Genomic DNA, 25561 nt, shown 5'->3' on the forward strand with positions numbered 1-25561 from the left:
CAACATATGCCGGGGAGCAAGATCACAAATGCTCCCAGAAAATTCATTTTTTAACAAAAAGTTCGGGGAAGGAAAAAGGAGTAAAAACATATATACATTAAGTTCTAATTCCAGGTTCAGATGAAAGACGAATGATACCATGGTTTAATGACAATTCCAGAGAAATAAACCTACGGCAATAAGTGCCCATGCCAGTGCGCTGCCTCTCGAACATTCTTTAGGCAAGTCTTCACCTTTACACCCGCGTCATGTCACTTTTCCCATAACAATTAGAACTCACCACGGGATTCTGATTCCTCCTCTGACTTCAGGAAGCAACTCATGTTCTTAGTCCAGCCTTCCCATCCTCTTCACTCATTTTACCAGGTACCATGGCCCCACAGTGAGGTACAACTCGGTTTGCGGAAATCTCTACACATTTTTATATTCTTCGTCTTGTCTTTGCATTGTGCCAGTTCCTGTTATTCCAGTTCCACGTACGATAACCATGACTTTGTGATTAGTCTTTACTAGCATGCTCCCTTCTCATCCTACCGTATGTACACTGGATTGCCAGGTCCGGATTCATCTTCCAGAACAGATCTATCTATTACTATTGCCAAAATCTTGGTACAAAGTCTACAGACTAGGGGTTGGCAAACTACCACTTATGGGCCAAATCCGGCTTACTGCCATTTTTGTTAATCAAGTTTCTAGGAATATAGTCACTCCTATTTATTTATGTATTGCCTATAACTGCTTTAGGACTACAATAGTACAGGTGAGTAGTAGTGACAGAGACCACAGACTGCAAAGCCTAACATGTTTACTATCTGGAGCATCTGGTCTAGTCCAACATTCTCTCTCATAAAGACACTGGCAACTGTATTCTTATGCCTCATTCATTTACACTACTTCAAGCACCTGTACTGGCAGAATAAGAAACACTAAGACATAATATGCTGCAAAATGTAAAAGACATAAAAGACCTGCTCTTTAGGAGTTACGATGTACAGAGAAAGAGAATACTCATGGAGGAGGCAGGCATGCTGGTAAGATAGAAACACAAAAAGTCCAAATAAGGAGTAAAATGAATGAACTATAGGCAGACATAGGAAGGAAAGAACATTTCTATCTAGTAATCAGGAAAGGGTAAAAGTGGTAAAGTCAAAACTAGACTTTAACTGGGAATAAAATGGGTGGGTGACAGATGGAGATAGTACAAGGTAAACTGCTTTGCTCTATAAAACACATTACATCTATGTATTGGTTATCGTTCTATTTAGAGTTTATGCACGTGGCTTCTGAGAACCTCCCATAGCATCCACCTCATCATGTCTCTGCTCTTCTGCTTTAAGCTCTATTCAGAGACTTCTGGTTGGGCTGGTCCTTCACTGGACTAAACGAGGCAAAAGCCAAGCCGCTTTAACAAAGAGACCTAAAAAGACATGGGACTCAAACAAGATATGTGTTTGTTTTTCTAGTGGGTAGGCAGTTGAGAGCGAATAAGATGACATTAAGGTCATCCAGGGATCCAGGGCCCTTCTATCTAGTCATTCCACCATCATCTAGAGAATTATATACCTCTGCAGGGTCCAGGCTGGCTCACCCTTTCCACACATGCGTTCCAGCCCATGGGAGGGAGAAAGGGTAGAAGAGAGAAATCAGTTTCCTAATTAAGGGTGTAAACTACAAGTTGCACTTCCATATCATGTAGGATATCCAGAACTTGGTCACATGCTGGCTGTAAAGAAGGCTGAAGAATATAGCATTTAGGAATGATCCAATCCACTAAAGCCAGAGTGGCAATATTAATTATGCCTGAGAAATAGGCTATGAAGTAATAGGATTTCATGTATTTTTCAACATAATCCATCCCCAATCTAATTTGTTAATGTAGTGTTTCCCAAACTGTATTCCATGGACCACTATTCTAGGAAAAGTTATTAAGAATGCTGCAGAATTAAAAGAGGTCTGTGATCTACCTTTTTCTCACTCTCAGATTGTCCCAATGCCCATTAACAATGTAAAGTTCCCAAAAGTTTGTAGGAAAAGAACCCATTTAACTTGGTATGGCTTAGCTCAGAATTCTTCAAACTTATAAGAACAGATAATTTGTTTTTTCTGGAAACAATGCTCTGCAGGATGCAGTTTGTGACAGAGTTTAATTCGATAAAAATAACTCCTGTAAGATTTTAATATGATGTCTAAAACTCTAATCCAAGTCAGATCAAGGACCACGCCTCACAGTATAGAATACTTCCTGTAGCCGGATCACAGTTCTTACTAAACCCCGCAAACCCCTTTTGGACTCCACTCTCTGTGCTTATGCCCATTCTTCCCACTCACATATGTCTGCTAAACCCTTAGCCTGCTCTCAGAGCTCACGGGAAATCCATCTCTTCTCATATTTTCAATATCTAATAATGTTCCTTCTCTGAATTTTTTTTAGTATATATAGTCTCCAATACTTGTTTGACCCTCATGAACCAACTGACAAACCACCAAAACTCCTTCACTGACATCTCAGGGCTTAGGGGCAAGGAAAATACAGGGAATTAACATATCACACACTAGGACTTAGCTGTGAAAGACTAAAAGCGTGAGAAGTGGCATCTACGTGTCAAAGTAGACCAACGTAACCAGGATAGGGGAAAGAGAAGCCAAACTTTCAGTGAAAACATTCTTAGAAATCAAGCCAGAACCAGCTCTTGGGGTTGGGGAGAATGGTAGCAGCACAAGTAGTAGCAAAGGCTCAGGTAGCAGCTGGACCCTCCATTACCATCCTGCTTATCCATTCTGTCCCCAAAGTCCAAAAATATTGGCATAATGGCTACGGTCCCTGCATGAACCTTCTAGATTTATATAAAGTCCCTATTCATACTCAAGGACTTCAGATTTTAGGCTATGTAAGTAAATAGATAAATGGCGACCTCTGTATAGGGTAACCTACCCAATATTTGAACATTCAATAGTATTCAACACATTTTGCTGTGCACATTTAAGGGCCTCCCTTAACCATTTCCCAAGTACTGGAGAACCAATGGGTGATCATTTCACTCACGGCCACTCCATGCTCCAAAAGAGTGTGCCCCACTTCTGGATGGTAATAGAGGCATTATTACAGTAAAACACCTGTGTGTTTCCTAATATAAAACTTTATATTCCTTTTTTGAGGGTTATTTTCCAAAAAGTTAATTTTATATTTTGCCCTGCAGTTGTATCTTACAAATAAACATTTTTAGAATCGACTTTTAATGTTCTAAATAATTTAAGTTTTAATGATTAAGCTTTTAGTACTAACATGAATAACTTTTGGCAATTACAAAATAGCACTTCACAAATCTAAAACCAATATGATCTGAGAATCTCATTTACAGAAGTCTTTGTCTGCAGAGACAAATGCTTCTGTTCCCACAGGTGAGCAATCATCCTAAATCAACACCACACTTTAAAATAGCCAAGAAAATACTCATCCAACAGGCTGTCCTTACAGAATTTGTTTCATTAAACTATGTTAATAATGTCTTCTAAAAATCCTGATGTGGAAGTAAAGCAATTAACCAAAACATGATATAAGACTACTGCTTTCTTTTAATAGAAAATACAGTATTCAATTATTCATGGCTCATGTCACAAAAAGTAGATAAGAATGCTTCCTGTGATTCCTTGGCTAGATTAAGAGGAGAAGAAATTGAGACGCTAAGACCTGAGGGAATACACCATTAAGGAAGTCTGTATAATATCTGGTTTTTAATCATCCATTCATTCATTCCTCTACCCAACCAGCATCTATTATTTAGCTACTGTGGCAGGGAAGAGGCAATCAGAGATAAGGAAAAATAGTTCTGACCAGAGTGCTGACAGAATCCAGGTAGGAAAATCATATGAGCACAACTAACTACAATGCGTGGTAGAATGAGGTGAGTGTTGTAAGTGCTGTGGCAGTGAGAAAGTATATAATTAATTCTGCTGACAGAGATCTAGAGAGACCTCATAAAAACTGGGGTGGAGTGGGGTGAGGTGGGTGGGTATTGGAACTCAGCCTTGGAACAAGAACAGAATTCAAGGGGGAAACGGAAGGGAGGCGTCGATGCCTGGGAACAGCATAAATAAGAGAAAGGGTGAAAACACACGACCAGCCACAAGGAGAGGTATTAGTCCAGCATGGCTGAGTGGGATGCAGAAGGCATGAAACAGAAAATGCGATTGGAGGGACGAGGCCAGAGCATGATTTCTGGATCAACTGTACCTTGTTTTAAAGCTTGCTTACCTTGGTTTCACTAATAACAAACCCATAACAGGATATTTACAAGAAACCATGGTCAAAAGAAACCATACTTTCTCTTGAAAAGTGAAAATTGCTTTATTATTCATTATCTGAAACATTCCCAAAGCAGAATTGCAGAAATGAGTTATCAGACTACAAAATGTTACAAAAAAATATCCTTCAGCAAAGGCCTAGAAAGCCAATGCTATGCTGATGTGTTTGCAAAACATTTTCTAAAACAAAATTATTTTCCAGGTTTATGGTCACATTATTGTCAGTCTCTTTTATAAAAAATACATGCTTGTATTCTAGCTCCATTATTGCCAGAAAGAGCAGTAACTTATCAACATCTTTTAAAATTCCTCGAATATCCTACTCAGCCTATCAGGGAAGTACATATGCCCAAAACAAACAAGATGTTTAGCAAAAAAGCCACAGATGAACGAACACACACACACACGCACACACGTGCGCGCACGCGTCAGAAAAACAACAAAGATTTGTCAAAAAGAATGATATCTTCTTTCTTCCTCCAATCAGGTTCAGGGCATCTATTATTTACTGTTATGCCTAAGAGGCTGAAAATAAGCTAATTCATCTTTAGGTCTTAGAAATGTGATTTGAGTACTGCATTCATTATAAAACCACTCCTATCACAGCCAGATAATTGAGAGTTCCCACTAGAGCTGAATATAATAGGATTACCACCTTTGCCTACAGCAGTTGTACAAACCAAACCACCTAATCAATCTAGTAACTATAAGACCCTCCTGCAGAACTCACACTTCGGGATGACCCTTACCAGTCTCCAAGACTTTGAAGATTTCCTCTCTAAAGTTTGACACAATAAAGCTTTGCACACCTGTCGGTTTCTTGACATGAGGTTTAATGTTTTGTCACTTTTGGTTTCTGTTCGCAGGCTATAAAAATTTCAATTCTAGCTCCGTCTCTTGCCTCTCTTTTCACTGTTCCGTATTTCTTGCCCTTAGATTTATTCCGAGAAATTCTCTTCAGTGGACTTTGTTTATAGTGCAGATTTCAGACATCGTTTCTCACCAATACCGTGACTTCTAGACAGAAATCTAATTACACCCCCTAAACCCCCCAAAGAGCTGCCAAAGGGAAGTCTGGACTGCAGTGCTTTTTATTCACTTTATGATTAACCTGTAAACTAAGGTAAAAAAAATAACTTAAAATCAAATAACACCACTTATGATTTAATGAAATAGGAAAATCTCAGAATAAAGAGATTTACAGGCCTTGGTAGTTGACCCAAACTATATTTTAACTCAGGTGGGGATACCAGAGAAAGCAAAGACACAGGAAGATTTAGGGGTGGCTCCATAGTGTAGTGGTTAGCACATCTGCTTTACACGCAGAAGGTCCTGGGTTCGCGCCCCAGGTGAAACCATGGTCCAGGCCCTGGGTACATGCAGCGAGCGTGTGGGAGGAGACGCCCTGCCTTCAGAGATCCAGTTCTTAAGGGGAGACTCAACATCTATAGGTCAGAGGTGGAAGGAGGGGTGGGGGAGAAACAGTAAGATTTAGGCCAAGTGAGGATAGTAAAAAAAAAAGAGAGAAGTGTGAACGACTTCAATGCCACCATATTTGTTTCAGAGAGACAGCAACAGAATTAATCTTATAGCAACTCCATTCAATACAATCAATATCTCTTTCTCTGGGAAAACACCAAGGAAACTGCTTGAACAAGAAAGAGATTGGTTTGCCACACTTTGACATGTAACTGCTTAGAATATACTGGTTCGCGCTCCAAAGAACTGATTTTTAAAATTTCTTAAAATCTTATTTGTCACTTTTTCCCATTAAAACATGATCACAGAAAAATGGATGATGACATGAATGGAGGGAAAAATGAAGGCAGAGAAGACGAAACCAGGATGCATGTCATAAGGTCTTTCACATGTTAGAAGATGAGTCTAAAATTTGACTCCTAAGCTTTCTGGCACAAGTACAGAGGAAGGCCACCACTGGCTGTCACTTCACTGTCTAGACAATAAAACCCGCATCTGCTCAGGAGAAACTCAACAATTCTAATACTAGACAGCAATTTCTCCCATGGGTCCTTTTAAAAGTCACCTTTTAATTGACTACCATGTTTCACAGGGCTGTTTCTTAGAAGGTATGCCAACGTGGAAAATTCAGTGAAAACATTTGGTTGGGAGATCCGATACTATGCAGTCTATGTAAACAACTCAGAGAACAGAGAGTGGTAAGTGTTCTATTTTACCACATTAATACTGTGGTAAATTAAACAGGATCAAAAAAGAAGATACTTCTAAAATATGTCTGAGATAATGCTGTTTTATTATCCATTGGTTTATAGCCTGTAGGTTAGCTCAAGATGTCTTTTATATAATGGTTTTAGAGTTCTAATGCCAAATATTTTTGCATAAGCAACATTTCACAGATGAAAACACTGGTAATGACAGAATGAAGTTTTAGTGCAAGACTTAATCTATTCTGTTATGACATGTTCATCCTATCAAGTAAATTTCAATTTCTTTTGAAAGGGAAACATTACTGTGACCACTAGGTAAAACTGCCATTCTACTGACTGCCTAAGATCATAAAAGAGAAGATTTTTCAACTATTAAGGCAACCATCTGACACTGATAATATTTTATTCAATGGTATACTTATATCCCCTGGTAAAATAACAAAATGATAATTTCAGAGGTGGAAAGCGCTTACAGGACCAATCAAACAAGTTCCTTTGTTTTGAAAAGGGGATAAAACAGGTCCAAATAGACTGAATGACTTGATTAAGTTCTCAGAGATAAGTGGGGGCAGGGCCAGTTCAGCACTCAGATGTCCCAAGTGCCTAACACCAACTATTTCTATTCTACGATGTAAACACATTTAGTTTATATAACTATGACACCAACCAATATTAGCCTTAGGTTTTCTACCTCAGTTTCATAGGTACCTTAATAAACAAATGTTTATCTGCCAAGATACAAAATGATTTTCTAACTTAGAGTTGGCTGTAAAACAACACTAATACTGTTAAACTGCAATAAACAGTAAAATCTAAAACAAAACAAAAAACTCAATACCTAAGTGCTAGGTGGATGGCAATGTTTAATATTTAATAGACAAACCTGTCTGGAATTACTTTGAGACCACGGCATCAATGTCTTTTCTATAGTATAAGTAAAATCACCAACCACACAACCAATCGCTCTCCTCAGGAGACAATACAATACGCCAATTACACACACAAGGTAGGATGGCAAGAAAATGTCAAACAAGAATGACATGTTTATGACATTCAAAAGATGAAAACAATTTCAAAATTAAAATTTGGTGATGGGATTAAAATAGGTACATGCTTTGTTTCTAGAAGTTACAAAAAGCACACTCAATATTCTCTGCAAAGTATATTTTTGATTTTTTCAAGTTTTAAACATAGCTTACGTAGAGACTCAAATGCTATACTGGGGACTTGAAACTGTATCAGAGAGTTTCTCAAACTACACAGCAAAAACACTGAAATTAAGAAAGACACAGTTAGGCCAGGGCTTTCTGTTTAGAGATAATAATTAGTGATAATTGTTTAGAGGTACCATAATCACTCAAAGCTGAGTCCTTGAGTATGGAGAGACCAGCCAGAGCCACAGATTGCCTTGACGACCGCTCAGCCAGTGCGGACAAGCAGAGATGCTGCCACTAGAACGTGACCATGGATACCAGGCCAGCCTTGACCAAAAGTAATACAATATGCTCCTTCTTTCTTATGCTTCTGTAAAATGTGTTCTTTAAAACGCAATTCTGCTATACTAAACATATCCATTTCGACAAACTTTTTTCCTCCCATAAAACATTGCTGGACAATTATTCATCTACCACATGAAGGATGAGAATTATATATTTTTCAAAGTTACTAGATTCCTATAAGGCACACTCATAATTTCAGAAAAGGCAAAATATAATTACGAATACCCACGTGAAACACAATAAATGACAAGTCCTTGCAAGCTGGTCTTCTCCCTGCTGTTTCTTCCCTCTGCTGTTTACATAGGCTCAAGGGTGTCTGAATGTTTGTGGCAAAAATATGTAGAAATAATACTTGTCTTTAGCCATAGGACTTTTCATATCAAGTGGGGCAACCACAAAACAGTGAGACTTGAGAATGAAAAGTATCCCTACAGACAGCTAATTCGATTTGCAGGATATGGTTTAGTAGTCCTAGCTAAAACTCCTCGGCAGCCAAGATATTTCTGTCCATTTCTTTGTGGTATAATTTCAAGGAGGCATATAAAGAAGCAAATTCACAGGCTTGTCTTCAGTCCTTTAGGGGTCTTTTATCAGACAAATAAAATAATGGAAGCATTTCCACTTCTAAAGTTCAGCAAACTGACTTAATTGCATGGGCAGTCAAGACTTAAAATTTGCAAATTCAAAACAGTCAAATGTAAGGCTTCATAAAATAATTATCTGTTCCCCTACGATTAGGCATAATAAGCCCCACTGTATCATTTTCTACCTTTTCTAAAAGAGCATCCACATCCCTTCTAGGGCATGCAAAGGCACTACCCTAGATAACATCAGGTGGGAAATCTGGAGCAAAGGACTTAGAGATGCTCACTTGAGAAAGGGCAGCCCAGTCCTGGGATCCATAAAACTTCTACTCAAAATGTTAAATGGAGTTAATTAAAAAAAAACAAAACTGAATCATTCATTTATGTTTAAATGGTGTATGGTGAAGGGGGTTCCCTGTATTGAGTTGTTTTCTGTCTAGTGCTACACTTATAATACAAGTACAGTTTACGAAGTGGAAAAAGTGCCTATCTTTCCAATTACTCTATTAAATCTACCATTTTACATTTTAGGAGTTTGCCCTTTCTCCTAGGTATTAGTAACATAATGTCCTTACTCATTCTCTTAACATTCAGGGAAGGCATTTAGAAAATGCATTTAAATATTTTGTGCATTAATCCAAACTGAAGCCCTGAGATAGCTGGAGGAAAAAATAAACAGGAAGTGAAAGTGACAAGATAATGGCATTGCTTACTTTCTACTTTTCTTTAAAACTGCACAGCTAAAAGATAAAAAATATTTTTCTCTTTACAATCCGAAACTAAATCTAGCGGGGAGCTGGGTTGGGGGCAAACTAAAACTCAGAAACGACGCCTTTCGGAACCACACACCTGCAACGCTCTTTTTAAAAAGTTGTCTTTCCTAGCAGCTGAGAATGTGCTCCTGGGCTCCTGTCAAGCTCCAGCGCAGTCTCAGTCACACGCAGCACTTTCCCCTGCACATCCACGCTCCTCCTTCCTTCAAGCAACGGTTCCACGAAGACCACTGTACCCTGTGTCAGGCCAACTGTTACTCAAGCACACGCTCATGATTCACCCGGCTCTAAACTCCCTGGGCGGCGCGCCCGGACGCGGAGAAACCGCCTTCCGGAGTATTTTGCTGCTCCCCGGCCGCAGCCCCGGGGTCCCCGCACCCCAACCTAGCCCGGGTGATGGCCCGCGGGTCTCCCCGCCCCTGGCCTCTACCGTCATCGGCTCCAGCCCCATGTCTGCGGCCTGGCGACCACTGTCGGGTCCTCCCGCGAGCAGAAAAGAAGTGAACTTCAAGTCCATTCGGCTTCCCTTCCGCCGAAGTGTCCCCTGCAAACTTTTCCAGCTGCCGTCCCTGGCGCCGGGGCCCCCGCTCGCGCGCCGGCTGTCTTACCTGGGGCATCGGCGGCCGCGCTCGGCCCAAGATGCTGGGGGTCGGCATCCGCCGCGGGCGCCACGGCCCGGGGCCCTTCAAGAGCATCATTGTGCGGCGAGGGGTCCCGCACCGTCCGCAGGCCTGGTCAGCACGGGGGCTGCGGCGCGCTCGCCCTGGGCGCCCCGACTGGCTCGGCGCCGCCCGCCGCCCGCCTCCCCGCTGGGCGGGCTGGCGGAGGGTGTGTCCCCTTTCCACTTCTCGTCTGTGCACACACTCCAGCGCGAGGCTGTTTTCCTTCCTCCGACCAAAAAAAAAAAAAAAAAGAGAGAGAGAATGAGAGGAGGGTGAGCGAAGCGCCCTCCGCCCCTCAGATTTCGAGGGCGGCGCGCTGCCCCGCGGCCTCCCCACTGGCGGATGCCCCTGCTGGGTTGAGCGACAGCGGGCCACCGGCACCTGGAGGGCTCCAGAGTCGGACCTCGCCGTTGATTCCGGGCACTTGGTGCTCTAAGAGCAGCCTTCTCCATTCCACCCCACGGGGCAGGGGCGTAGGGGAAGCGGAAAGGGGCCTCAGGGATCTCTATGGAAGTTGGGCTCCCGGTCAGGGCGAAAAAGAGGGGGAGAAGCGGGTCGGCAGAGGCGCCCGCTCTAAGTTGGCTCCGAGGTTGTGCTAGGGCTGCGGTGGCCGGGCCTCTTGCTCGTAAGCTGGGGGTCCACCAGCTCCAGGCCCGGCTCCGCAGGAGGTCGGCTACTCACCAGATGGTGGCCCACCTGGAGCTCCTGGGGATAATCTCTCCACAGCCGCACTGGCTTCTCTTTTGAAGCACGCTTTTCATTGAAAAGGCTAAGGAAGTGGAATTTAATCTTCCCAACAACTGGAAAAATCTAGTGGGTTTTTTTGGTATATGTTTTGTTTATAAAAACGAACAAACCATTTAAGAGCAACCTAATCCAACCTTTCATGCAACCTACAATAGAGTTGTTAGGTAGAACACAGGATGCCCGGTTAAATTTGAATTTCAGATAACTAATAATTTTTTTAGTGTATGTCCCAATTATTGCATGAGATCACACTTATTATTTTTTAAAAATATGAAATATTTGGAATAAACGTACTAAATTATTTGTTGTTTAACTGTAGTTCAAATTTAACCGGGCATCCCGTATTTTTACTAAATCTGCAAGAGGCTTGAGTTAATGAAGCAAAGCTGGCAATGCAACAAGTTGCAAATCTCTCCTGATGATCTTTCCTTACTGAAAAAAAGATGGAGGTTTCTATATAGCAAAAACTTAGTCACCATCAAAGTGAGAATGTGGTTAACTAGCATCTGCATTTCAAAATACAATTGTCCTTGACAGAGTGATGTTAAACATTAAGTCTACATGAGAAGGTAATTTACATGAGTCCATTCCTTATATTACCTACCTAGTGCTCCAAATGAAAGGAGTATGAGTACAGATATTTTTTTGAGATATTGATTTCATTTCCTTTGAATATATACCCAGCAGTGGGATTGCTGGATCTATGGTAGATATACTTTTAATATTTCGAAGAACCTCTACAGTGTTTTCCACATGGCTGCAGCAATTTGCAGTCCCACCAACAGTGCACAAGGGTTCCCTTTCCTCTAAATAGCCAAGGTAAGGACACAGCCTAAGTGTCTATTGAAAGATTAATAGATAAGGAAAATATGACATGTAACCATATGTCTATTATGTTATATATGCTCTATTACGTATTATACGTTATTCTATGTATGCATACATCATGGAATATTATTCAGCCATAAAAAGAAAGAAGTCCTGCCATTTGTGACAATATGGATGAACCCAGAGGACATTACACTAAGTGAAATAAGTCAGACAGAGAAAGATAAATATTATATGATCTCACTTTTATGTGGAATCTAAAAAAGTCAGACTCAATAGAACCAGAGAGTATGATGGTGGTTGCCAGGGGTTGGAAGGAGGAGAAAATGGGGAAAGATTGGTCAAAAGGTATAAACTTTCAGTTATAAGATGAATAAGTTCTGGGGAATCTAAGGTAGAGCATGATGGCTATAGTTAAGACTGTAATATATGCTTGAAATTTGCTAAAAGAGTAGATCTTAATTGTACTTTCCAGACCAAAACCACACACAACTAGTAACTATGTGAGGTGATGTATGTGCTAATTAACTTAATTGTGGTAATCATTCATAACGTATACATATATCAAGCCATCACATTGTACACTTTAAATATATACACGTTTTATTTCTCAAGGGGGAAGAAAGCTGTTTTATTACGAGGGAAATAAAGAAGAGAAAATGTCCATTTTGGAGCACAGAATCTGCCCCTACACATCACTGAGATACTTTTTTTTTAATGACATTTTTTGGTTACATTACGTTTAATTGCCTTTTCATAGTACAACAGTTTAATAACATTTTCTTATAGAGAGAATAGAAAAGATAACTGTCTTTTCTGTGGCATGTTGATTTGTTTTATATCACTGATAGTTTAGAAAAGTGTCTCTAAGCTTTATAACTCATTATTGGTAATGGTACGTCAGTTCTTATGATTGCTTCATATATGAGTCGTAATATTTGAAAGAATATTCTATAGACTAGCTTCTGAGCCCATTCATTTCAAATGTCATTTCTTTTTCACTAGCCACATACTTCTGGTAACCTGGCACTGTAAGACACACTCCTTCCTCAGTACAACCTCCAGCCCTGTATTTTTGGATCACAGCACTGGGTAAGTGTCTAGTAGGTGATAGGAGTATTCTTGGAAGCCATTACTACATAAGCATAGTTAGCAATAATTTAATACGTGAAAATGATAGTAAGCCACATAAATGTATCTCCAACTTAATATACTCTTTGCTGGATCTTGAAAATGGCCATGGCTACCTACCTGACACATGGGAGTATGTTGCAGAGGGGAGGTTGCAGAAGAGAGACCGTGGTCTTAATTGATTCCACTTAAAATATCTTACGCTTAGAAATATTACAAAAACATAACATAAAGTGAACACATTGCTAGGGACACCCCTCCATGTGCCTTGGAAGAGGCTTGTGCAAGTGGAGAGCCCCGAAGCTTCAGCTAAATCAACTTTGCTGACACCTAAGTCCTCAATAAATGTTATTTTTATTACTTTAAATCATTCCATAGCACTTAGTCCCTGCCCATTTTGTAGTGCATATCGCATTTTGTTTCTTTGCACTCACGTCTGGCTCTCTAGCTAGATTATAAATGCAGGGCAGGTGCTTGGCTTTATTAATCTTTGTATTGGAGTGCCAAGCATAGTACCTGCTTTAAATTAGAGACTCAGTCAACAATTACTAAATGAAATTATGCTAATTTAAGTTGCAAGAACAATTTAAAACAAATGTGACTGAGAAAAAGTCCAGAAGCTCTGGATACAGATAGACAATGTGCGAAGACAGGAAGTGCTAGTGTCAAGTGCTCTAGGACAAGGATCAGAGAGCTCAGGACCCAAGAGAAATGCAAAATAAGTACAAGAAAGGCTTTCAAAACAACTAGTGTGATTTCATTTGTAAAAGATGTCCAGAAAAGGCAAATCTGTAGAGATATAAAGTAGACTAGTAGTTGCCTGGGGCTGGAGGTGGAATTAGGAGTTCAGCAAATGTGACGGAAATGTCCTCAGTTGGATTGTGCTGATTATTGCATAAGTCTGTAAATTTGCTAAAAAATCATTTGATTGGACACTTTAAATTAGTGAAATTTATGGTATGTAAATTATACCTCAATAAAGCTGTTTAAATTTTTCCCTGAAAAGGAAGCAGATTCAAATGTGCAAAGGCTGTATATGAGTACAAATGTACATATTTCAAATGTATAATATGCAAGTAGTATTTATGAACTAGTTCATGTTGGGTAATTATTCGGTTGTACCAGGGTTTTCACACATTGTGGTAAAGTTTGTCGAGCATCAAAAAGACCTATGTGGGCCACTGTGTGAGCGTTCTCAGTAAGTGCTTTCCATATTCAGTGGCCAGAGGTTCCCTCACAGCAGTTTGCTAACGCTCAAGTTACTGACCCTCAAGTTACTAGAAGTATGAGACTAGTGAAAAAGAAATGACGTTTGAAATTAATGGACTCAGAAGATAGTCTGTGGAATATTCTTCCAAATATTACAGCTCATATATAAAAAACATTTGATGGAAGTTTTCTCAAATTTAAAAATAATCATAAAGATTGACATGACTTGTTGGGTAGCTAGTCAGACATGAGTGACGGGAACAAAGGAATAGAGGCTCAGCCTAAAGATGTCCCAGAGAACACCCTATTGGTAGTCAAAGAATCCCTCCTGCATCCCCAGAGACACAGGACAGGAAGGCCATAATCTATAGCTGGTTTAATCTGGCCACAGACACCTGCTCAAAGGTACTACCCTAATCTGTCCATAATCTAATGCTCATTATACTCTCATTATACTACTATGTTTATACCTGGAAGTTCATAAATCTACTTATAACAGATTGAATTCTGGGTAAGTACACGTGTAGTAGGCAAAGTGTTATATAGCAGCCAACTGTCAATCAAGGTAACCTCACGTACAGTCATCCAGGACCTCCCATTATGGCCCAAATAAAAACAGATCTTCTCACTTCTGCGTTGTTACAGCTCTCCTGGCTGAAAACCCGCTCCTCCCTTGGGGTGTACTCTGTCTTATCTTTTCACCTCTCAAATTCCATAGGCTGCAGCCTTCTTTAGCATGGCTCATCTCTTTCTAAAATGTACTTTCAATAAATCTTATTTTTTCTAAATCTTGACAACCTGTAATTCTTGGCTGCATCGGCGGGGAAGAATCAAGAGACAACACCCAGCACCACCGTCCTCTGCTCACATGCCGCTGGGGCAATGTGGGATTTCACATCACCTCAGCGGAAACATTACCAACAGCAAGTTGAAAGTCAAGAGACACTTATCTATGATATAAAACAAATCAATCATGCTAGGGAGAAGACAATTATCTTTTCTATTCTCTCTGTAGAAAGTATTATAAAACTGTTGTCTGATGAAAAGGCAGTTGAAGGGAATATAGCTAAGAAACTGTCAGGAAAAAAAGTATCACAATGATGTGTAGGGGCAACCAATTTTTAAGAAATATTTTATTTTTCTGGGTTTGTGCTTTTAAAAAAATTGTTATTTGAGTTACTTTCTTACTCTAAATGTTAGTACCATGCCAATTTTGTATTCCTAATTTTTTATTTTTCTTAGAGGATCCCTTAAATTATACAAGCTTCAGTTCCATAAAATCTAGATCTCCCTCGGTGAGTCAGGCATTAGAACTTGTTTAGTCATTACAAAAACCTTATAGGATAAATATTATTAGCTTTCTATTAAAGATGAAGAAACTATATCTTAGTAGTTTAAGTAACTTATCTAAGGTCATATAGTCAGAATTCAAGCCTGGAATTATATAACTATGACCCCAAGATTTTAACCTTGACCTCATATTGCCTATCTCTTCTGCCATCACCTAATCATCTGACGTTCCCATAGCCACAGCCAGGATTAGGGTGAGGTGAATCGATGTGCAGGGTCAAATCTTTAAAATTTTGATATTCTGTTCATCATGGATTTCTTACATTAATTTTTAAAAGTACTATATTAAAATAGTATTTACCTTAATGACTGAGTTTTTTGGTGCCCCTTTAAATTTTGTGCCCAAGGCAAGTGCTTCACCTGCCTCATCCTACTTCCAGCCCTGTCCTATCCTTAATGAGGATGTCAACATTCAGATATGTGCTTTACTTCTAATAAAGGAAGTCTCCAAATTTTATCTTTTGACTTTCCTACAACCCACCTTTGAGGGCATTATTTACTGATGTCCTCAAACTACCTTCCATATGCAGAAGTCAGTTTTTCACAAATAAGCTGACCAATAACAATATTGGTACTGCTTGCCTGCTACTGGCAAAGGGTCTAGCCTCAGCCAAGGTGGAAAGAAAGTTAATTTACAGAAAGAGACTATATTTATGTCACTTGGTCTTACTTGTAAAATCTGAATTGAGCAACCTCTCATATATCCTCTGTAGATGCCAGCAGCACTGGGTTGTAGAATGGCTGAGGCATTCCCCTAGGTATCTTACTTGGAGGCCCCTACTCTGAATTCAACTGGTAACTAGAGAAGGATATTCCTTTTCCCTATTCTGATCCAGGTGTTAGGCCTTCATTTTTAATAATTAGAGTCATAAAGAACTTTATTTTCAAACACATATAAAAGATTTACAGTATGACAATGTTAGACTCCAAAGGAAATCTCAAAAATAATTTTAACTTGCTAACATATAAGCTATGTTCATGAAATCAGACATTAACAAAAAGATAAAGCATCGCTACCACTGGAATTTAAACAACACACATAAATATTCATGGATTAAATAGGAAATAAGTGGAAATTGAGAACTGTTTTAAGACTGAATAGCAATAGAAGCACTTAATGCTAAAACTTTCATTACTCAAGAAAATGCATTTATTAGAAAACAATTAAGTTTGAAAATAAGCTAAACTGATAATCCAAGAAGCTAGAAAAACAGCAGTAAAAATAAACCCAGAGGAAGTAGTGGGAAGGAAATAATAAAGGTAAAGGCAGAAAACCAGCCGCACTTCCTTTACAGGTTCCTAAAGCAACGTCCCCAAAACAAAGTGAGTCAACAAAACCATTTTTTTTTAGAGGCACCAAGACAGGCAAATGTGACAAGAATGATTAAGAAAAAAGAAGGAATGCATAAACATAACAAAAAAGATGGAAAAAACTAGCCCCCAATAATTGTTTATATCAATCACGTTAAAAGTATAAAGACCAAACCTGGCTCAACAGAGAGAACCTAAATAGATCAACAGTCACAGATTGAAAGTGTTTAATGACCTACCTGGAAAAATTCCCCAAGCCTAGAGGCTTAATTGGCCAGTTCGACCAAAACTTTAAGAACAGAGAATACCTATCTTATATACCAAAATTCTAGCTAATTTATACAAATTGTTCCAAAGCATCAAAGAAGATGGGAAGCTATCTAACAGATTTAATAAAAATAGCATAATGCTTATATCAAAATTAAATAAACACTATAAAAGCAAACAACAGACTAATCTTACTTATAAAATTAAACAGATCCTAAATAAAATATTGGCTGATGGAACCCAGTAATTTAATAAAATGATCAGGAAGGATTAAGCCAAGCTGCCAGAGTCAAGTCTCAAATTTCGCATTCTCTTAATTCAATTAAGTCCCACCTAAACTATGCCTAGGGAGTAGATTTGTTCATTAACTATGCACTGCCTTCTCCCTTACCCTCTTCAGGTACCTATGATAGGTTGGCTGGAGTCCTCCTGTTAGGGCCAGATCACATCACTCTTCTTTTCAAAGCCCTTCAAAGGCTTTGCACCTCTTTTGGAGTGAAACCTAAAACTTCACCATAGTCTGCAAATCCCTAAAAGATGGGCTTAGCCACACTAACTCCTACTCCCTGCCTGTAATCCTCACTCTGCTTCCTTTTTTTTCTGCAAGCTCCACAATGTAAGGGACCTTGTCTGTTTTGTTCACTGTTCTAAAACCATCACACAACAGTGCCTGTCACATAGTAGGATCTTAAATATTTAATGAATCAATGAAGGATGAAAAATGAAACAAGACTTCTAAGTTTAGAATTGTAACCACCTTGAAGAATAACACAAACACATACTTCTGGTTCTACGTGCATGGGGGTATGCCAGGTATTGTTCAGGGCTCTAATGATAGAGTGATGAATAAAAAAGGAGAGGAAGCTAAATGGGATAAGTAATTAAATAAAGCAGGATAAATGTAATAGGAAAGGTACCAGGGCCTATGGGCCCACATAACAGGGAAACCCCACCAAATGGTTGGGATGAGGGTCAAACTGACATCAGTGCCCACTAATAACTGAAGGAGGATTGGGAGCTAGCCAAGTGAAGAGGTGACGGTTTGAACCACAGCAAACAGCATGTTCAAATGCCCAAGAGGTGAAAGGGTTCATAACTCACTACTAATAGAGATGGATCAAGTGGAAAGCTAAAACTTAATTTCAAGCAAAACTTAGCATAACAATTATAGCTCACTCACTGGTGAGCATCAAGTTTTGAAGTCTTAATGGTGTTTGGATGTAATGGACTAAGACCGCTTGCTTCTGTATATCCAACAGTACTGGATGGTCTGAAACAAACATAAGCGTGGTGAATAAATGGATCAGAGGGAAAAAGGGAGTTAAGGTGGCAGTGGCCGACACTAAAACTTTTGGTTCTTAGTCTCAAGCAGGGAAGAATTTCAGTGAAGGTAGAATCTGGTAGGTAAGAGGCAAACTGAAACTAGTGATAGAAGGGCGAACAAGTGAATATGGCAGGATGATCACTACTGTTACTGCTGTGCTGTGACACCGTCACACGGCCTGCCATGTGCTGGGTACTTAACTATGTGCCAGGTGTGACACAAAAACTTCACACATTGGTTCCATGTAATTCTCACAAAACTCTTACCACAGAATCGTTATCTCTAGTAGGGATACTAAGGCTCAGAAAAGTTTAGGGACTTCTACCAGGTGACACAGCTGGCAGAGGGAACAGAATTCGAATTTTGACATTTGGCTCTCAAACCCATTATTTTCCCTACTAGGGTTGGTCTGATATAATGTGACAGATCCAGGGCTGGAACTGAATTCTTTTTCACAATCGAATTTCCTCACACTGTACCTCTTAGATCGTTTTCTAATTTCTATTCAGCACAGTATAGAATGTTGATTGATACAATTGTCTCCGAATTCAGAAACAAAAAATTAGGGAATCATAAAATACCTCCATTGTTATTTTTAGGTACGTTTATTTTTAATCTTTCTGGATTGCTTTATTATTTTTTTCTTAAATATTTAGCTTATATTCAATCATTCACTATAGAAGTTTATTACATTTAGTTATCTAGATGTATATGTATATTTTAATTATTTTAATTGAAAAAATGATTTTAATCCCCCCCACCGCCATCTACCTCTCCTCTCTCCCCACCCTTACCCTCTGGTAGGAGGTCTCTGTTTCATGTCCCAAAGATTGTTTTTTTTCCCCTTAAACTCTGTCTTTTAGTTATTAGTGCTTCTATCTAGATAACATCTGCAGTGTTGTTTTCAGCTTTGTTGTTTTTTTCTTGGCCTTCAAAGGTATTTTTAGTGTCTTCAAACATTGCTTTGAATAGGACTCACCGTTTCCTTACATTAACACTTTGCTAATATGTTTTCGTATCACCTGGAAGTTTTAACATCACCTGGGATGCTCTTTTAAAATACATCTCTCTCTGGTCACCCCCCTACTCAGGCAGTCATTATCACATTTGAAGAGGATTAGATGTGTATCAAAAAGCTCTCCCAGGAATATGTTCATCCCATCCCCACCACAAACACTAAGAACTGATTTTAATGACAATTTCAAGAATTTCTAGTAAGCATGACCCTTCCTCTTGTCATTTACCTCACAAAGCAAATAGCTGGAGACTTGTCCAGTAAGAAGGCAATGGGATGGATTATGCATCACCCATCAGGATTAATCTCTTCATACCCACATTACAGTTGAAGGCAGTCTCCACATACTTTAACTGAAACCTCGCTTTCTTCTGTGGATACTTCCTCCTTTGCAAACCTTTCAAGAGGTGGCTATTTTTTATTTCAGACCCCAGGCAGGTATCCCTCTGCTCATTTGTAGACATCCAGACTATTTTCTCCTTGCCTATCCCAGGTCTTCTTAACTCATGCCATCAGACCACAGTATATCCCGTCACCTCTTATATACAGTCCCCATGTCCCCACTGCGACTCCGATCATTTTTCTTGGCAATTTTAATAGTCAAATATACAATCTACCTATCCTACAACCTTGATTCTAAATGATCCATCTAAAACCGTGGTTTTAAGTTCTGACTTTCTCAAACTCCAGTCATCTTTCACACAACCTCAATCACCCACTCCCATGGATACACCCTTTATCTTTTCATTCTAAGTATCTAAACTTTCCCCAAATCAATTTTGAGCATCCTATTTCCTGACCTTCCCACTTCCTATTTTTCCAGCTCATTCCCTCTGATATCCATATTCTAATACCACTTTGACCTCAACGGGACCTCCAAACTACCACCTTTTCTCTACCACCCATTTTGCGCCCTTTTGCTTAAATAAGTCAATCACTTATATACATCCTCAACTGCCTTGCTCCTCTGTCCCTTGTACCAACCCTGCTTAAATCCAACTTTCCACCCAGCATCTGAATGCGGCTGAGGAAAGAGGCACAGTTATGCTAACTGGTTTTACTTTTAAGTCCATGCTTCATATGCCAAGATAGGCCCTTGGTGCTGCTTGACAATCATAATACATCACCTGTCAATTCAGTAACTCTCTCTCCTAGGAGACCATCTTTCATGAAATCTCTCACATTCTTTCCCCTTTCCCAGTGGATAACTCTGCTTCTTTTACAGAGAAAATGAGAGCAGTTAGAAGTTAACTTCTACATTCACCTACGATAGAGTTCCCCTACTTGGATGGCTCTTCTTCCAGATATCCACGTGGCTTTAGTCTCTGTTCGACTGTCACCTTTTCAGAGGGCTATTATCAAAAGAACGCATTCTTGATGGTTATTATCAAAAGAACGCATTCTTGATGACCTTATCCAGCTTTCTTTTTCTTCACTGTATTCATCACACCCGACATACATAAATGGATTGTCTTTTCCCCAGTCCTCCACACCCTCACTCTAGCATGTAAGCACTGCGAAAGCGGGACTTTATCCACTTTATGCCTAGAACGACACCTGGGAAGTATTAAGTGTTTGTAAATATTTATTGAATGGAAAATAAAATATCCAAAGACGAGACTTTTGTCCTTCTTAAAGTTGAAACATTATATTTCTTATTGTAAAGTTATAGTATTTAGTGCTGTAGTTTCCCCTAAAGTTCAGTAAGAATTCCTCTTGCAGGAGGCAGCATGGTATAGGGACAAGTATCAAGTACTGTCCTGGGGTGGGAGTAGGGATGGGGTGGAGGTAGGCGGTGGGTGGGTAGAACATTTGGCTTTTATTCTTAACTCTGTCACTAATTAGTAATGTCATTTAGAATGAGTCATTTAACCTCTCATTTACATCAGGGAACGTGAGAGAGCACTTTTATTTTTAACCATAGGAAAGGGATCCACTAAGCACAAAACCACAATAAAATCACTCACGGTACACATCGAAAGCATTTTTCCTTCCAAAGTTCATCGATGGGACTTTCATAGTGTATAAAATTCCTGTCTCACAATCTAATGGATCATTAACTGTTTTTATAGTTTAAATAAGCTATTATTAGTAAATAAGATTTTTTTATCAGAATAAACTCTCTCAAAATTTGAGATGGTAATCTTAAAGTCAATTAAATAGGACGTCACACACATATCTTATAAAAATTTTCTTGCAGTGAATGTGTGGAAAAAAATGTCTAATTTGAGAAAGTAAGATTATACTTAGTCAATAACATGTATTTCTAAAGTAGTGTTTGTTTTCATAATATAAAGAGTAAGTACTTGGTAAGGTCCACAAACTAATGAAAACTTACTGATTTAATATCACTGCATTTCCCCAAGTAAATTCGGTATATTTTATATGTAAACAAACAAAACCTCATCGACTCCCTTGCTTTGCAAAAATAACACCAAACCATATTGTCAAGCAAAATATTTTTAATTATTAGGCTGATCATAAATAAATCCACATAAAAGATTTAACAGAATTACAAAGTGTTTTGTGTTTATTCTGTGGACTCAATTCATAATATGCATTAGTCAACCTCATTCTCTGTGACAAAAAGAGTTGTCATCCAACAATGCAGCACTGTTTAAGCAATTCATATTCTAAGTTAACATTTTTACATTTTCTTTACAAATGTAACATTTATGTACATTATATATATATTGCTATAGTTCATGTACTGAAACTATTGTTTTTACAGGGAAAATATTGAATTCATTTAATGAATACGAATCATTCCTTGTTAAAAAGTAATTTATATAAATAACATGGTACTCACTGCCTTTTGGCATCTCTTGTCAGAGTTCAAGTCCAGAAATGTCATATTAATTATAAGAAAGAAGAATTTATCTAATTTTACATTATGATATATCATTCCACATTAGCTACATAAATTTGCTGGCTTGCAATGAACAGAGCACTATACTGCTGCACTACTGGAAATGTGTAGAAACCAATTCAAAATATACTTGGTGAAACAGCATCATTACCATTAATATAGGCTGAAGAAACTGTCAAGTTCTTTCTTCCTCTTTACCTTTTGCTAAAGCCTCAGACAGGGTGCTAGGCTATGCACTGTGTCTTGTAACGGCAAATGCCTTCATTTTAAATTTCCAATGTGCTTCTCTGACAGATTATGCTTTACCTAGGATATGGATCTTTTTCTTCTTGTTCAATTTTATTCCACTTCACTTACAAATCTGCTGCTGAATGTGAAGCAAAAATTCATAGTAAGAGAATGCAGCTTCCGTCCGGTCTTCAATCAAATGTTGAAAAAATTCTGTTTTGGCAGGACTCTCATCTCTGAAAAAGAGAAAAGGGTATTTACCTAAACATTCAGATTATTAACAAGATTAATTATATATTTTAAAAATGTATAATGCATGGAGACTTTAGGAAAATGGAACGTAAGGGATGCTATTCAAGGAACAGCAGTCTCCCACTAGAATATATTTTGATATTATTATTTAAAATATGCTTTGCAGAAAGCAATTTCACACAGATTGCACGAGATATGACAACTTTACAGTTTAAGTTACAGAAGTACTTACTTTACCACGTGAAGAATTGGGCTTAATGGTCTGTTGTCTCTAAGCCAAGTTATAAAGGATCTGGCTCTTTCTGATGAAAGCGTATCTAGCTCTGGAAGGTATGTCTGGTGAAAGAAATATAATTAGGAAATCTCATAGATTTTAGTACTATTAGAACTAAATCATGAATCTCACCAACAACAACCAACTGCCAGTATTCTTTTACAAGCCCCAACCAAACAAATGAAATTTAAATTGTTGTCATTTATTTATATTTTTCTGGATAAGTCAATAAAACACTTTCAATGGTAAGTATGTCACTGACATTTTACCTGTATGTTACTTTTTTCCTGGATAAGTCAATAAAACATACATAATGATTAGTATGTCACTGGTATTGTAATTTTGTTTCTTCTAAAGAAAATATTTAAATGAAGGGCATTAGGACTAAGTTCCAAATTCATTTAACAATTATACATTATACCCTATTCTAGTAATAGCCATTCTCAGAGAATTTTATGTTTTCTTTAGTCTTTAAAATTTAAAGAACAGTGTGGATATGTAATATATTTTAAAACTACATGCAAGACTATTTTCAAAAGAACTAAAAAGTCCATTCTTTCATATATATACATGTGTGTATATGTATACATATATATATATTTCTTCCCAAAAGCCAACTTAATAGAAAACTAAATAATTCAAAGTATATAGTATGTAAAAAATTTAAATAGAAAAGTTTGGGTTAATTATATTTGTAATTTATATCAATATTTAAAAAGTAAAAGAACAAAAACATTTCTACTTTAATATGAAAATTTTCAAGTATTTTAAAAGTATATGTAGCTACTATTATATATATACATTTTTAAAAATACAAATGAATATTGTGCATACTTTTCTCTTTTCCGACTTATTTTTAATAAATACATAGATATTTAATGCTAAAAGCATGTGTGTACAAAAACATACTTTTATGAATAAATCTATGGGGAATATTCTTTGGACTAGAATAATTTACTGTCATAAACTGTGTGATTTTAATTTTAACATATTGTAAATGGCCCTCCAAAATATAGTAAAAATGTATATTCCAATCAATAGTATTTTACAGGCCTGTTGACCTATACCCGCCTCATTTTTATTTTAAAAATCTTTGCCAATCTGGCAAATGAAAGAAATTCTGAGCTGTTATTTTCTTTTGTTTTCTTAATTATGAATGTGGCTGAACATATCATATAGCCACTACTATATCATTTCCTTATGAATTGGCTATTCAAATCCTTTACCCATTTTTATTTTGCTTTTGTTTTGAGAGGACAGAGGTTTCTTTTTTTTAAAGAACTTTATATGCTAGAGAAATTAGCTCTTTTTCAGTCATGAGTTACAAGTAATTTTCCAATTGTCTGTCCTTTGGTTTTTTTTATTTTACCAGAAAGAAACATTTTATTTTTATGCTCTCGGATTTATTAATCTTTTTTATCACTGATTTACAAAGGTCTTGCCCATTTTAACATAATAAAAATTCTTTCTCTAATATTCCATTTTTCTCAGTGATCTGAAATGTAATCTTTACTATATTCTGTTTTCCAGGAATTAAATTCATTTCTGAATTCCATTCTGTTCCATTCCTATGTTTATCATGCCAGTATCATAGTGCTTAAATAACTACAGCTTTAAAATAAAGTTTACTACTTTATTAAGTAGGACTTATTTTTCATATACTTTTCCCTTTTGCTGATATTCTCTTTAAACTTTTCCTTATTATCTTCATTTGTTAAGTCAATCAAACACCGACAGCAAAATGTGGTAAGAATTACACTGACATTATATTAATTTCAGGAGAAATGACATATTTTCAATATCCAAGAAAAAGCAGACCTTTTCCACTAATTAAATATAGAGAACTGCTTTTGGAATATTTACAAAGTGGAAATAACCCAAATGTTAATGAACACATAACTGGATAAAAAAATATGGTGTATCCAAGCAATAGACTATTATTTAGTTATAAAAAAGAATAAAATACTGATACATGCTACAACATGGATGAACCTTGAAAACATTCTGAGAGATACTGGATTAAACATGGCGGTGTGAGAGACATTCCCAGATCTCTCCCCTTGAAATAGAAATAATTTGAACACCTAAAACTCAACAAAAAACATCTAAACTCTACACCAGCAGATCTGAGCGTGGGATCTGAGCATAAGAGCTACCACAGGTCAGAACCCTGGGTGTCGGGCAGTGGACTGGGAGAAACAAAGAAGTTGCCTCTAGCAGCCGCTGGAGCTCCCTATAGGAGGAGCGGGAGAGGAGAAGGAGCGGTGAGTTCTCTGAACAGCCCTCCCTGAGAGTGCTGAATGCTCCACGCGGTCGGTGGCAGTGCCCAATCATCAGGGGAGAAGACAGAAATAGGGACAGTAGAAAAGCAGGGACGACAGAGAAACAATAGTTGATTTCTTCCAGCCACGGTTGCAAAACTGAGGCTGAGCTGCAGCCTCCAACCCCAAATCCAGAGGGCCCTTCCCTTTATACCCTCTAAGACAGAACACCACGGAGCCCCAGGGGAATCTGAGCAAACGCTACTGAAACTGTCGCTAACACTGATAGCAACTGAGACTGAGGGTAGCGAGCATGATTAAACATCTATAAGGGGAAAAAAAGGCATTATTAACACTTTATATAAAGCAGACATCCAAGAGGCTTAGACGCCAGCTACTGGAAACCAAAAGAAAAACACCTTATTTGCAAGAGGCTAGGGACCAGTATATAATAAATCTTTTTAGAAATAAAAAAAGCAAAACACACTT

At 38.1% G+C, this 25561-nt stretch overlaps 2 protein-coding genes across 5 annotated transcripts in view; both read right to left on the reverse strand.

Moving 5' to 3' along the window:
- MCUB (mitochondrial calcium uniporter dominant negative beta subunit) overlaps positions 1–10266 on the reverse strand; it is a 99639-nt gene extending 89373 nt beyond the window's left edge. The window contains exon 1 of the mRNA XM_011361448.2: positions 9953–10266. Within this exon, the coding sequence (XP_011359750.2) occupies positions 9953–10042 (90 nt within the window). The 5' untranslated portion in view covers positions 10043–10266. The remainder of the gene's footprint in view (positions 1–9952) is intronic.
- Positions 10267–21630: 11364 nt separating this feature from the next.
- SEC24B (SEC24 homolog B, COPII coat complex component) overlaps positions 21631–25561 on the reverse strand; it is a 56802-nt gene continuing 52871 nt past the window's right edge. For 3 of the 4 annotated variants that reach the window (XM_023531359.1, XM_023531358.1, XM_023531357.1), the window contains 2 exons: positions 22770–22873; positions 21636–22521 (listed from right to left, as the gene is read on the reverse strand). In XM_023531359.1, coding sequence (XP_023387127.1) covers positions 22407–22521; positions 22770–22873 — 219 coding nt within the window. In that variant the 3' untranslated portion in view covers positions 21636–22406. Of the gene's footprint in view, positions 22522–22769; positions 22874–25561 lie in introns of all 4 variants that reach the window. The other variant, XM_011361529.2, reaches the window with a different exon arrangement.

This window comes from Pteropus vampyrus, unplaced genomic scaffold (genome assembly GCF_000151845.1).
Source record: "Pteropus vampyrus isolate Shadow unplaced genomic scaffold, Pvam_2.0 Scaffold67, whole genome shotgun sequence".
NCBI lineage: Eukaryota > Metazoa > Chordata > Mammalia > Chiroptera > Pteropodidae > Pteropus > Pteropus vampyrus.